At 42.7% G+C, this 14,039-nt stretch overlaps 1 protein-coding gene and 1 long non-coding RNA gene across 3 annotated transcripts in view; one reads left to right on the plus strand and one right to left on the minus strand.

Annotated features, from left to right (window-relative positions):
• Positions 1 to 14,039, plus strand: part of LOC310679857 (uncharacterized protein) — a 34,267-nt gene that overhangs the window by 15,125 nt on the left and 5,103 nt on the right. Inside the window, exons 10-17 of one of the 2 annotated variants that reach the window (XM_083445691.1) lie at positions 2,359 to 2,502; positions 4,218 to 4,340; positions 4,796 to 4,894; positions 6,343 to 6,483; positions 8,575 to 8,673; positions 9,450 to 9,805; positions 11,011 to 11,135; positions 13,134 to 13,189. In XM_083445691.1, the coding sequence (XP_083301817.1) occupies positions 2,359 to 2,502; positions 4,218 to 4,340; positions 4,796 to 4,894; positions 6,343 to 6,483; positions 8,575 to 8,673; positions 9,450 to 9,805; positions 11,011 to 11,135; positions 13,134 to 13,189 (1,143 nt within the window). The remainder of the gene's footprint in view (positions 1 to 2,358; positions 2,503 to 4,217; positions 4,341 to 4,795; positions 4,895 to 6,342; positions 6,484 to 8,574; positions 8,674 to 9,449; positions 9,806 to 11,010; positions 11,136 to 13,133; positions 13,190 to 14,039) is intronic. The other variant, XM_083445692.1, reaches the window with a different exon arrangement.
• Positions 12,873 to 13,603, minus strand: LOC310679978. The gene is made up of 2 exons (XR_014512577.1): positions 13,215 to 13,603; positions 12,873 to 13,013 (listed from the first exon to the last, which is right to left on the minus strand). It is a non-coding gene; the product is annotated as an uncharacterized lncRNA (long non-coding RNA).

The raw sequence follows: 14,039 nt of genomic DNA on the forward strand, positions 1-14,039 counted from the left end.
CGGAAGTGTCTTCGGACAGTGCTGGCCCTTGGCCTCTTTGAGTGAGCACAACCCTAGAGTCTGTCAAGACTGGCCCGTACAGGCAGGGGTACCTTTACCTTTATTGTTTCGTTAGCTACCTTTTTCATTCTCTCTCTGTGTGTGGTTATGTACATACACATGAAGGAGAAAGCTCAGATTTTCTTGTGTCATTTCAATCCATTTTTGTAGCATAGCATAAGTATGTGAGTTGTAGCTAACCCACCGTCAGTAGAAGAGTGTTCATAATCACTATAAAAATTTGAATTACAACATGCACTGAATCAATAATGTCACTTAATCATAAGTCAGTTTGGAACAATGGAATCAACCATTGAGACTGGTTATATTTAATCAAAGGTTAATGAATGAAGACAACTACTTAATAATTAATGTTAATTAGTTAAGATTTGCCACAGCGGGTTGTGATTGCGACAAGATGTCTTGACGTAACAGGTAATAACTAATAATAACTCATTCTCTCCTCTCATTCATACTTACCAAATGGGTGGACCCACTAAAATAATTTATCAGTTTCTTTTAAGAGTCTTTGGGCTGCCACCTCAGCAGCAGGATAGCAACACCTTGTGCCGGGGACTTTCCAGCCTTTATATAGTTTCAGTTTCGATCCCTGTATGGGACAACTACACCTTCTTGTATTGCAGGGGGTTGGTCTAGTTGATAGCTTCTGTCATGCTGATTCCCCCTATTATCTTCATGAACAGGCATTTGTTTCAGCATGTCCTTTGAGAACACTTACTTGTCTCAGCATGCCCTCTGAGACATCCAAACATCTGGTACATCTGCTTGCCCATCCTGTTCATTACGTTACATTAGCTGGTTCAACAGTCCCCTTTTCTTCTTCAGAATCTATTTCTATGTTCAGAATCTCTTTATCTTCAGAGTCACATGCTTTACTCACTCATATCCATTCATACTCTGAGACCCTCATAGGCCTCACAGAGTCATCCTCTGAATTTTCATGGAAGCTTATTTTTTTGCTATTTGCACATGCACCTTCTCCAGACTGGGGTAGTGTTGGATTAGGCAGAGACCTCCCTATGCCCAGCTCTCCTGGTTAAGGAGGCTTGTGCTGGTAGGATCACTACTGTGGGGAGCCAATGGAAAGATTGAAATTGAGGCTGAGGCAACCCGGGGCCCTGTATGTCTCCCACCCCACCCCCTTTGTGGCCTTTTATACCTTCCTCCACTATGTCTTCTGGTGCTGCCATTGTCAAATAAGAACTGCTGGTAATTTGGACTCCTTCTGCCACACTCTCCTTCATGCAATGTTTGTGTATAATCTCCAGTTGTGTTAAAGCCCATGGGCATACCAATTAAACTCTTCCCTCCTATAGCCTTGCTGCAGTGGTGTACTCAAGTGTATTCTCTAGAGGTTCCTCCTGTTTTTGTTTTTACTTTTCCTGAATGCTCTACAGGATTTCTTTCCTCTCTTCATGCCCGCTGCTGCTTCATCTTTCTCTTCCCATGCCCTTACGTCAAATAAACTCTCTTAGAGGTCACATCTTCAGCCTAGATTTGCGAACAGAATACAAGATTTACTTTACAAAGGAGACGGGTAGCTAGGATGAGAAAGGTGAGGTGTAAGTGCTTTGTTTCTTCATTCTGTATTGCTGTTGTATAATCCCTTAGTAGTGATTTCTACAGCCATATTATATGAGATGTGCCTTTTAATGACTAGGGAGGCTGGGGTGTCAAAATGAATGAACTTGAGATGTCTGGGTCTGAAGACTGGGCAATTATAATCTAACAGAAGGAGGAACAGTTGGATATCATCCTGGAGTAAATATTTTGAATAATCTTTTTATATATAAACTGACAGACAGAAAACCGAAGCCCTTTTTATTTATTTCTTCTATTCTTACAATCTTCCTGCTTCTTTTTCTTTGTGGCTGTGGTACTGTTTGGGTGTATCTAGTTGTGGTTCAAAGAGAAGAGGGGACTCTCACTCTTAGTAGAGTCATACCTCGGATTGAAGTAGCTTCAGGTTGAACATTTTTGGGTTGCGCTCTGTGGCGACCCGTTACTTCCGGGTTTTGCCGCTCACGCATGCGCAGACGCTCAAAATGACGTCACACGCATGTGCAGAAGCGCCAAATCGCAACCTGCGCAGACGCGGGTTGTGTTCGCGTCAGGATGCGAATGGGGCTCCGGAATGCATCCCGTTCGCATCCAGAGGTACCACTGTAATAAGTTTGTAAAGATTGCTTGGGATATAGGGATACTCTTGTCTTGTTGAAGTCTTCTCTCTGAAGCTTGGGCTGAGTTCCCCTCCCCACTGGAACAACAGAATTTCTCCTTACCTACACAACTTTGCAGGTGGAGTTGAAAGATAGGCAGGCAGCTGAACAACCTCCCAGCCAGGCCTTACCTTTTCCATCTGCTGAAGCATCTATAGAAGACCAGTCACCACTTGTGACCACAGAAGGCATTCATACTACAAAAAAGGAACTGCCTGTATTGGTATGAACCACTTTTTCCCCCCTTTGCAAGTCAGCCATTTGGGTGAAGTAAGCTAGGATGAAATTGGTATCCTGCCTATTGTTTTGGAGATGAGGGCTTTATTTTCAATTAGTTAGCTGTCACCATTGAGTTGATTGCTAGAAAACTGCTGCCCATCTTCTGCTGAAAGTTCTGTGAATATTTGCCTAGGCCTAGGGCATTCTTTGGTGCTAAGTTCTTAGTTTATTTGGAGCTGGTATTTTACAAAAGACTCTGCAAATGTATAAGCCTTGTCATGTTTTGGAGTAGTCCTAAAAAGGGATAAGCAATGAGGCTGTTTGTGCTCCACAAGGTCTTGTTCAAATCCTGAGCAATTTGTTGTTGCTGCTTTAAAAAATGGATATTTCTAGCCCTTTAAAGTGTGGAGGCAAGCTTGTGACTAAGATGACAATTGTTGGGAAGTTGTTGCTAATGGTCTGGAGAATATTCTGGGTTCAGACATAGCAAGAAAACAAATGGTTTGTTTTAAATTCTGACCCTGCCACAGACCATGTTTGTTTTGGTCCTGACAAACCATGATCTCAAACAATGAGTTGGAGGTGATCAGCAAACTGGAGTTTGTATTAACTGTGATTTGCTCTTATTTCTGCATAATAGCAAACCCAGTGTTTGACTTTTCATTATTTGTGGGCTCCTGCCTTTTAAAACAGGATTGCCATTTACATTTTTCTTTGTTTTGTTATATGCCAATTTTAGTGTATGTGATTGATTGTAAGTTGCTTTGAGTTACCTTGCTAAAAAAGTGACAGGTAACTTTAATAAATAATAATCCACAGGCTATTTACAGACCACAAGCCTATCTAATCTTGTCACGTGATTTAGGGTTTGCATTAACTGAAGCCATCAAGTAAAAGCACTTTGGGTAGGATCCAATGAATTCATTGCATGAGTGGAATGGCTTTTGCTTGTGTAGTGGGACTTTCCCACCTCTCAGGTGTAAGATCTTTTAAAAAATATATTTTTTTTAACCCAAATCATATAACAAAACAAATGGGGGGGGGGAACCCAGTTTTTAAAACAAAAGGGACATGGGTTTTGTTTACGTTTGCAGTGACTTTTGTGAGCTAAAGCTGTGGGAGGAATGGCAAAAGGAATGTTTGAACTTTGCAAAGCCACTGCAGTGGCTACAATTGCTTTTCATGCTTTTTGTACAGTTTTCTGTTGGTGGCAATGGAAGCATGTTTATGAAGTACAGTGGTGCCCCGCAAGACGAATGCCTCGCAAGACGGAAAACCCGCAAGACGAAAGGGTTTTCCGTTTTCAGAGGTGCTTCACAAGACGAATTTCCCTATGGGCTTGCTTCGCAAGACGAAAATGACGAAAATTTTTGAGGTTTTTTTCCGCTCCCCAACCCCTTTTTTTGAAGCGCTAAGCTGCTAATAGCCTTTTAGCAGCTAAACCGCTAATCCCTTAAGCCTTAAAAAGCCGTTAATAGCCCTTAAACTGCTAATAGCGCTAATCCGCTAATGGGCTTGCTTCGCAAGACGAAAAAACCGCAAGACGAAAAGACTCGCGGAACAGATTCTTTTCGTCTTGCGAGGCACCACTGTACTTGAATTGCCCTTGCATGAAACACTCAGGCATTATATTTTGTCATATTGATTGCAATTAGGATCTGATCCCTCCAAACCCACAGTTTCTTTCCTAACATCCTAACATTTCTTTCTCTCCTGAAGCTGGAAGCCATCCCACCCAAAGACGATTACAGCCATGTTGGCTCACCTCCCGCTGTAGAAATACCATTCCTTTCTGAGACCACAAATGATAATCATTCAGAAGGAAAGGAAGACATTGAACTGGTATTAAATTACACTCTCCTTCTTTCCCTGGAAGTAAACTGCTTTTGTAAAGATTCTAAAGTGAGAGTTGGTTAGCCTTTTTCAAAATATCAAGTACGGTAGGAGGAATAGAGAGGAGGGTAAATCAACTTCTGTTGTATTGCTACAGAGCCAAACTGTCTTGTTTTAATTTTAAATCACATAGGATTCAGAGTGAGAATCAAGGAGGGGTGAAATTCCAGCATGCCTCACTGCTTTGGCCAAGTTTCCAGTCCAATATTTATAGCCTTAAAATGTTCTGCATCAGCTTGTTCTGTTACAAGTAACTGGGATAATGTGGGAGGAATTGGCAAAGAGGGATGGGGGAATGTGTGTCCTAGAAATGAGGAAACAATACTGATCATTTGTGTTTCACTAGCCAGTCATTTACTCATCTCAGACAATTCTAACCCTGTTTTCACTTGAAACTGATACAGAACCAAATCACCAGCAGTCTTAAGGATGAAGACCTCCCAAGTACCCTGAGTGATGTTCATGTTGTGCCTGTGCTGGTGAGAGAGAAAAAATATGAAAAGGTAAGACTGCGGGAGCTTCTTCGTGTCTTTGATCCCTGAGAACATGGCAGGGCCTACTTAGTATATTCTGAATAATAATAATAATAATAATAATAATATTTATACCCTGCTCATCTGGCTGGGTTTTCCCAGCCAATCCATTTGTATCCAGTTCTGCAAGGTATGGTAGAAAATCCCAAAGAAGCAACTCAAATGGAACTTTTCAGGCATTATATTTGGTCATATTGATTGCAATTAGGATCTTATCCCTGCAAACCCACAGTCCTTAATATTTATTTCTCTCCTGAAGCTGGAAGCCATCCCACCCAAAGACCATTTCAGCCATGTTGGTGTTGGTGCTTCTGGGTGGGAGATGGCCTTCTTCTGGCACTGGTCCAAAACACATAACACAGCATAGCACAGCATTCACTCCTTCGGATGTTCAAGCAAGCAGCAGAGCTTAGAAGAAGCTGAGACTGAGGATATGTAGCATCTGGGTTTAGTGATTTATTTACAGGATCAAAATAAAGAACAGAGCCATTATGGCATGTTTCTTCTCTGAGAGGACAACAACAGAACAAAGAAGACCAAAGCGGCGTACAGTTCCTTCTGTTCGCACGCTTCCAAAGAATGGAATGTCAACACACAGAGCATGTGATCTAGTAGTCACACACTGCAGCACAAGAGAGAATGAAACTCCTGACAGTTGGCTCACCTCCTGCTGTAGAAATACTATTCCTACCTGAGACCATAAATGCTAATCATTCAGAGGGAAAGGAAGACATTGAACTGGTATTAAATTACACTCTCCTTCTTTCCCTGGAAGTAAACGGCTTTTGAAAGGATTCTAAAGTCAGAGTTGGTTTCAAAATATCAAGTACGGTAGGAGGAATAGAGAGGAGGGTAAATGAGGAGGGTTCTTCTGCAACCTTCTAAAAGAGTTAAAAAAATCATCTTAAAGTTAACTTTGGGTTATGGCCAGTTTCTACTGGTCTGTGGCTTACTGGGAAGCACATATTGTTCCACTTTAATTTACATGATGGAGAATCCTGTATCCGGCAGGAAGAAAACCACTTTCTGAGCTGAGAGGATTACCTGTTGTAAAATATTGACCAGGCGAATCCTTTTCTCACCCCAGTGTTTATCAACTCCTGTTATATTGCTACAGAGCCAAACTGTCTTGTTTTAATTTTAAATCACATAGGAATCAGATTGAGAATCAAGGACGGGTGAAATTCTAGCACACCTCACTGCTTTGGCTAAGTTTCCAGTTCAATATTTATAGCCTAAAAAATGGTCTGCATCAGATTGTTATGTTACAAGTAATAGAGATAATGTGGGAAGAATTGGCAAGAGAGATGGGGGAGGGTATGTCCTAGAAATGAGGAAACAAAACTTCTTGTATCACTAGCCAGTCATTTACTCGTCTCAGACTATTCTAACCCTGTTTTCACTTGAAACTGATGCAGACCCAAATCACCAGCAGTCTTAAGGATGAAGACCTCTATCAGTCCTCTGCTGTGCTAGCTCCTAGCTCCTCCAACCTCCCAAGTACCCTGAGTGATGTTCGTGTTGTGCCTGTGCTGGTGAGAGAGAAAAAATATGAAAAGGTAAGACTGAGAGGGACTTCCGATTTGGTGTCATGGAGGAGGCTGGAATTCCATCGCAGCCGTTTGCATGGGTAATTAGAGGCTGAGATTGGAGTAATCAGCCTCCCAACTCCCCCAGGGTCAGGCGTGGCAGTCTCATCCTCATTTCCCCAACACCTGGCCCCAAATCCGGAAGGAATGGGGGGGCAGGGGCCGCTGGATGGAAAGCACCCTGCGTTTCTTGGCAACTCTCCAAAGTCACCTCCGTGAGCAACAAACTTCAATTTCTTAAGATGAAAAATTGGATTTAAGTCATGGACATGCTCTAAGTGAGGGAGGAGAAATTACTCTGCTAATTAATTCAGCCACTGAGGTGCTAAAGGATTCAAGTGGAAGGAGGATTATCATCTGCATGGAGCTAGTGTGTCGGAACGAAAGGGGGGGGTGAGCCTTCTTTGTTTCACTTTGATACTTTGTTTTGCTATGTTACTTGGCAAAATGTCTGGAAGGACTGACTACCGGATTATTTATCCAAGCAAGCGAGACTGGAGAATATTGCATTTACTGATGTAATATGGTTCTAACAATTAATAACTGTGTGGAAATGGCTTTGCAAGCGAAAAATCAAGGCTGTTGGCGTTAATTGCTTGGACGAGATAAGGTGGAGAAACTTTGGACATATGCCTGGTACAACTGGCAGAAAGTCAGATCTCCTCCATATTGGAATGTTGCAAGCAACTATAAAAATCAGAAAGTGAAAGTGGAATGCTATAGCTGGATTGGAAGCACAAAGAAAGAAAGAGAAAGAAAGAAAAAGAAAGAAAGAGAAAGAAAGAAAGACATAACCCACACAGAAACACACTGTTTTGATTTATCTCGCTTGCCGGATGAACTCGGAGGCTGTTGAAAACAATGAAAGATTAACATCAGAATGACTTATGGGAACTATCGGAAATGATTATGAAAAGCAGCAGAAATTGTTGAAGGGTTTCTTTAAATATTAAGGTTCATTATTGTTTCACAAGATGTGTATCTCTTTAAAGGCCAGAGCAAATAACATGACCTAGTTTTACAGCTGTGAAGCAGTATAGCAGGTGCTGTTAAGTTGTGGTAATCAAGCAGTGTCAGAGATTGGGTATAGTATATAAAGAGCAGCATGTAGCTCTCTCAGTACCCTGTTGAATAGGTCATACCTTCTGCAGCACAACTAATCTGCAAAATAACCAACAGAAATATGAGATGATTAGAACCCCCCCCCCAACCTCAGAGCATAGGAAGTCCACCCAAAAATTTATAATTTGGCATAACATTTGGATTGTTTGATTATTGGATAATTTGTATAATTTGGAATGTTTAATGTGGTTTGATTGGCTTGTTAAAATGGAAAAATTAATAAATATCATTTACAGAAAAGAAAAAGAAAAGGTAAGAGTGCGGGAACATCTTTGTGTCTTTGATCCCTGAGAACATAGCTGGGCCTACTTAGTAAATTCTGAATAATAATAATAAAAAATAATTTTATTACTTATACCCCGCCTATCTGGCTGGGTTTCCCTAGCCAATCCATTTGTAACCAGTTCTGCAAGGTGGGATAGAAAATCCCAAAGGGGCAACTCAAATGGAACTTTTAATTCAGCTTCTAGTGCTTCATTAACAAGGGCTTCTTCCACACTACGCATTTTACTAGGCAAAAAATACCACAGCAAACATAATGAATAAAATGTTCCCCTTTCATATTTTCATTTTTTAGCTTGTCCTTTTCTGCCTGCTGCCATCTCAGAACCTTCAGAGTCATTTCCTTCCTATTTCCACGTGACCCTTCTCTCGGCTGTAGTGGTTTTTATTCTCCCCCCCTCCCCACTGGTCTTGAGGAAGATGTCTCTTCTTTCACCAGGCCCTGCCTTCCCCAGGCATGGCAACAATTCAGAGGCTCCCTGTTGTGGCACACTGCTTCCTGTGGGGTAGAAATGGTGGTAACAATAAGGGGCAGGATCTCACAAGTGGGATGTTCTTTTATTACCTAGAAGAATATTGCTTATCCTTATATTTCATTGCTGTCCTCGTTCTCCAATCTGGCATCATTAATCTTCCTACCCTACTGCTTCTTTCCAGGCTGAAAATGTATGGGCCCCTGAAGATCGTCAGGCGCCACCCTGCAACGTGAACGAAGTTGGAAAGTGTCACAGAGTCTCTGAACATGACAGTGACTTGGTAAGTTGAAAAATGATGAAAATTATTTTTATGGAGGGAGCTGTAGGTGGAGAAAGAATGGAATCAAGAAGGCAGGCAAGGGGTGGGAGGAAAATAGCTGGCAAGAGAGGAGCAAGAAAAGCAACTCTCTAACAACTTCTGGCTTTCCAGAAGTTGTTAGACTAAAACTCCCATCATCCTTTATCATTAGCCACACTGGCTGGGGCTGATGGGAACTGTAGTCCAGCAACCTCTGGAGAGCCCAAGGTTCCCTGCTATTGCTCTAAAGGACATGAAGGGGAGTATTAAAAAGAAAATGGGAAAAGAGGGACCCTCTCACTAGTCTCCTGGTCACAAATAAAAACGTGGCTTTCAGGGCATCCTAAATGCATGACTGTGGTTTTAATCATTGTTTGTAAGGATTCTGGGATAATCAAACTAAGAGCACTAATGATTGGGCTCTACAAGGATGGGAGACTCAAAACTGAGACAAGGAAAGGGTCCTCGGAAGAGAGCTAGAGAGGGATAGAGAAAAAGGAGACAGCTTGTAGCACCAGGCAGCAGTGAGTCCATGAGTCCAAAGTCCTAGCCCAGATCAGGAAAAGTTTAGCTGTGTCTGCTTAGCATTTGGGTTCTCCTGAGTTCTCACTGAAAGCAGTAAGATATTTAAGAAGAGGGGAGACTTGTTTTATATTAACTTATATAAACTTCTTAGAGATTTTTGGCAATTAAATAAATATTGTCAAATGAACAAAATTGCTGTTGTACCTTATTTGACCACCCTGCTCTTTTGCCAGGTGCTCTCACAGTCCCCACCTCACAGCCTCATTTCCTGTGATCAAAAAAGTGATACAGAAAGATGGCTGGAATACTGTTCTAGTTCACCAAAGAACCAACACAGCAGTGATTTGAGGCATTCTAGCGCAAATAGGACCTCAAAACAGTTGCGTATTCAGCGTTCAAGATCCCCTCACAGACGAGAGCGATCCCATGGAAGCAGCGACCGGTCCCCTCGTTCACAAAAGGGACAACACAGCAGTGATTCACAGCATTCTAGAGCAAGCCATGCCTCAAGGGAACTGCATATTCGCCGTTCAAGATCTCCTCACAGACGAGAACGATCCCTTGGAAGCAGCAACTTGTCCCCTTGCAGGCAAGAACATAACCTGAGATTCCCTCAAAGCTAGAGGGCAGGGCCAGCACATCCGTAAGGTGGAATGAGGCTGCTACCTCAGGCGGCAGAAGCATCAGTGCTTGTGGGTACCCCTCTGCCAGCGGCAGCAGCATCAGTGCTGATTTTGGCCAAGATCTCATGCAATTTCAGGCGAAATCTCACTCAGAATCAGTGCTGGTGACAGTGCTTCTTCTCTGCCAGCAGTGGAGGTAGCAGGGCAGACAGCACAAGTGACGGCAGGGTGGCCGGGCTCAGCAGAGTGGCACTTCCCATTTTGCCTCAAGCAGCAAAATGGGACGAGCCGGCCCTGCAAGAAGGCTACAGTTCTTGGAACTCAGTGGGGGAACACCAGGGTAGCGGGCTTCTGTTTTAGAAACTGGGTAGTTTTGAATCATATAAAATGATATTGATGCCAGGCATAGAGAAGAAAGGAGTCTGAGACAACTAGGATAATTTGGAGCCTTCTTGGTGGTGCTTATGCATAGAAAGAAATGAGCCATGGGAAATGGGGAGTTCTGTTGCAAAATAGGATAGATTGAAAGGATTCCGAATTGAATGGGTTTCAGGCTGAACTCATGTGGCCACATTTGTACTGTAAACTGAAATGAAACTGGCTTAGCTATCTGGCTTCCCTTGGTGAATCATGGGGACTGTGAAAGGTAAAGGTAAAGGTACCCCTGCCCGTACGGGCCAGTCTTGACAGACTCTAGGGTTGTGCGCCCATCTCACTCAAAGAGGCCAAGGGCCAGCGCTGTCAAAGACACTTCCGGGTCACGTGGCCAGCGTGACATTGCTGCTCTGGCGAGCCAGAGCCGCACACGGAAACGCCGTTTACCTTCCCGCTAGTAAGCGGTCCCTATTTATCTACTTGCACCCGGAGGTGCTTTCGAACTGCTAGGTTGGCAGGCACTGGGACCGAACAGCGGGAGCGCACCCCGCCGCGGGGATTCGAACCGCCGACCTTTCGATCGGCAAGCCCTAGCACTGAGGCTTTAACCCACAGTGCCACCCGCGTCCCATGGGGACTGTAGTTTTGTGCAAATTAGTCTTAGCCACCCACCTTACCAGTTGGCCTGTTCCTAGAGTTTTGGGATGCAGGGAAGCAACAACAGTCAGGCTCTTGATGATGTGTTCAAAATGCAGGCGGGCGCAACTTTTCAAGTGTCATGTGCTTCTTTTCACAGGAGAGAGCACACCAGCTTCTGTCACTGTGGATATTGCTACAATCCACACCGAAAGAATTTATATGAGAGAGATTCCCCTCCCTCTTACTTGGTTCAGAAAAAAAGTCATCGCTATTCCCCAGAAGGTTTGTTTTTATTGGGCAGTTCAGAATGGGAATCTTCATGTTCCAGCTGAAGGGACAAAGATATTAGTGTTTACAATATTGTCTCCTTGGCATGAAAGGGTTCTCTCCAAGCTGTGTAGCCTTTTGGATCAACGTTTGATGCTCCCATTGTGCCAGTTGCATTTTGCCACTGGCAAGCAACCTTTTGTGACTGTATGGAGATGTCTAGGAGCTATGGGTGCGCCTAGGATCTGCACCCCTGCCCGGCTCCAGTCTGCTGGTCTGCCAGACACAGCGGGAGCAAAAGATGCACGCCTTTTGCTGCTGCTCTAGCCCGCAAAACACCTGATTTGCCCAGCAGAGCAGTAGCAAAAGACATGTCTTCATGGAAACAGGACTTCATGGAAACAGGAATCACAGTGAAAAAAAGCAGTATTTCAAATGCAGTTGCAGAGATGACTGGTTATTCTCTCGGAGACTTCAGGAATGTGTAAAAGGCCCCTTGTCGGATAACTGTCAGTGTGTGAAAGAGCAGGTTTCCCAGCATATCAAGTCTATCTGACTGTCACGTAACTTAGGGGCTTTGTTATCCAAGCGTTTGGTACAATCACTTCGTGTGAACCAGTTTGGACCCCAGTGTACTGGAAAAAAGGGAGGATAGAAGGGAGAAACCTTGAAACACAACTTGGTTGGTAAGCAGCCACAGTTCTCTTTCAGCTTAAAGATCAGAGACACTCATTCCTGGTACTGGAATGTGAGCCAGAGAGATTTTGGTGCCAAGGAACGAACTAGATAAGATCCTCCTCCCAGCAAATGGTGCCTCTGTAAACTTTATGGTCTGGGTCTTGTCAGTTTCCTCAATTAAGATGATACAACAAAGCAAAAGGTTGTCTTTTGGCAGTGAGGGATTGATGTTACAAAGTATCCTGGCTTGGCTGTTTAAGTGCTAAAGTGGTTCTTTAATTGGGGTGCATATGGGTGAGATACCGAAAAAGTTGCAGTGTTGACAGGGGAAGAAAATGATATATGTGAGGAAGGGGAAAGAGTTCCTTTCTTTCTTGAGGCCCTTTGTTTTTTGCTCTTTCCCTGAACTGTGTATTTCATAGATTGTCTTCACATGTTTTCACAGTTATGATTACATACATTTCCTCATTTTCCTTTTTTTCTATTAACATGCTTTCTTACTGTTCAGTTCTTTTTATATTACATTTTATAATTGTTGTTTTTCTGACTAAATTCTTATTTCCCCCATTTGGTATTATATATTTGTTGTTGATCTTCTACAATTTATATCTTTTTCATAAACTATTTCTTTCAAATTATTCAACATTTGCAGCAGGATTTCCCTTAAGTTTTATCCATCAGCTCCATGTCAGCTTGGTAGCTACGAATACATTTTTTTATATTCTTTAGCCTAGTTCTTTTTAGACTTCTTATTGAATTAATTTTAATCAATAATAGGAGGAATATAGCAGCTTAACAGAGGATATTTTGAAGCAATGTTAATAGAACTCTATATAACCTTATTCTCTTGCCATTTTATGCACTTTCTTCTTTTTTTAAAATAATTTTTATTGAATGGTTTTGTTTCAAAAAACAATACAGCCATACTACCACAAAATATAATTAAGAAATAAAAATTACATACATCAATATTTAGTTTGTTATTTACTGTCTTATTTCCTCCCAAACATTGCATACAACAACAACACATATGCATTTTATGCACTTTCTATATAATTATTCCATGGATATAACTCTCTTTTCAATATTCCTACACATTTTATTGTTGATCTTAGAGTTTCAACATTTGTATGCTGCAATACCAGTAAAGCTCTCAAGTCCGTTTTATACATAATCTGGCACTTGGGTCCATTTCCAGTTGCATTTCTTAGGTCACTAGAGCAAAAAAAACAACTTGGTCTTTAATCACCATTAGCATTCTTTTATCCCCAGAGTTAGGAAGCCATGCCTCCCCACCCACAAAGCAAAATGCTGTCTAACATCTCTGTTTTGCAGAAAGAAGTGAATTGTACGAAGCACCACATTCCTACAATCGTGAGAGCCCCAAAGAGGTAAGAGAAGATGCCTATATTTTACTGGCTTAAATTGGCATATGCTTGATAATTGCTGGCATCCATCTGTCTCAAAAGACAATGGAGTGCACCTCTGGAGGTGAGGTCAAACCACTGGAGAATCACAGCACCTGCAGTGGCTGCAGAGACTGGTAACTCATAACAGCTGCCTTCCTTGTTCTTGCTGTGCTAGCAGCACCGAAGTGACCTCTTTATGATGCAAGCCTGGGCAATGTGTATGGAGATCCTGGGCTGCCCAGGCAACAAGACCTTCACCCCACCCCCTTGGCCTTGCTGATGTGGTCCAAAAGAATGCGGAGCACTACATATGGCACCAGTTTGGCTGCAGGAGTTGCCAGAAGGAAGTGTAGAAGGCACCATCCAGCCATCTTAGGGACTCCACTCTGGATTTGTGTAGAGTTTATTCCTTAGCCTTTTCTTCTCCACAAGACAGCATGTTTTGCTTCATTAAGCTGTGAATAGATCTCTGACAATATCAGTGGAGGTGTTTGAAAGAGAGCTGGAATGAGATTCCTGTTCTCCCTGTCTCTCAAAATGAGCCCTTGAGCATGTACAGTTCATGTGCCACTACAGTGGTACCTTGGTTATCAGACGTCTCTGTTGCCAAACGTTTCGGTTTTTGAACGCTGAAAACCAGAAGTAAATGCTTCTGTTTTCGAACGCACCTTGGAAGTTGGACGGGCTCTCCTGCGTGTATCTGTTGTTTTCCACAATTGTCTCTTGAATTGGCAGACCGCCTTTTGCGCCTCAGTTTTCGAACCTTTCGGAAGTCGAACGGTCTTCCAGAACAGATTACGTTTATTATACAGGCCACCACTGTATAATGATT

This window comes from Podarcis tiliguerta (genome assembly GCF_965153285.1).
Source record: "Podarcis tiliguerta genome assembly, chromosome: 6".
Taxonomy (NCBI): Eukaryota; Metazoa; Chordata; class Lepidosauria; order Squamata; family Lacertidae; genus Podarcis; species Podarcis tiliguerta.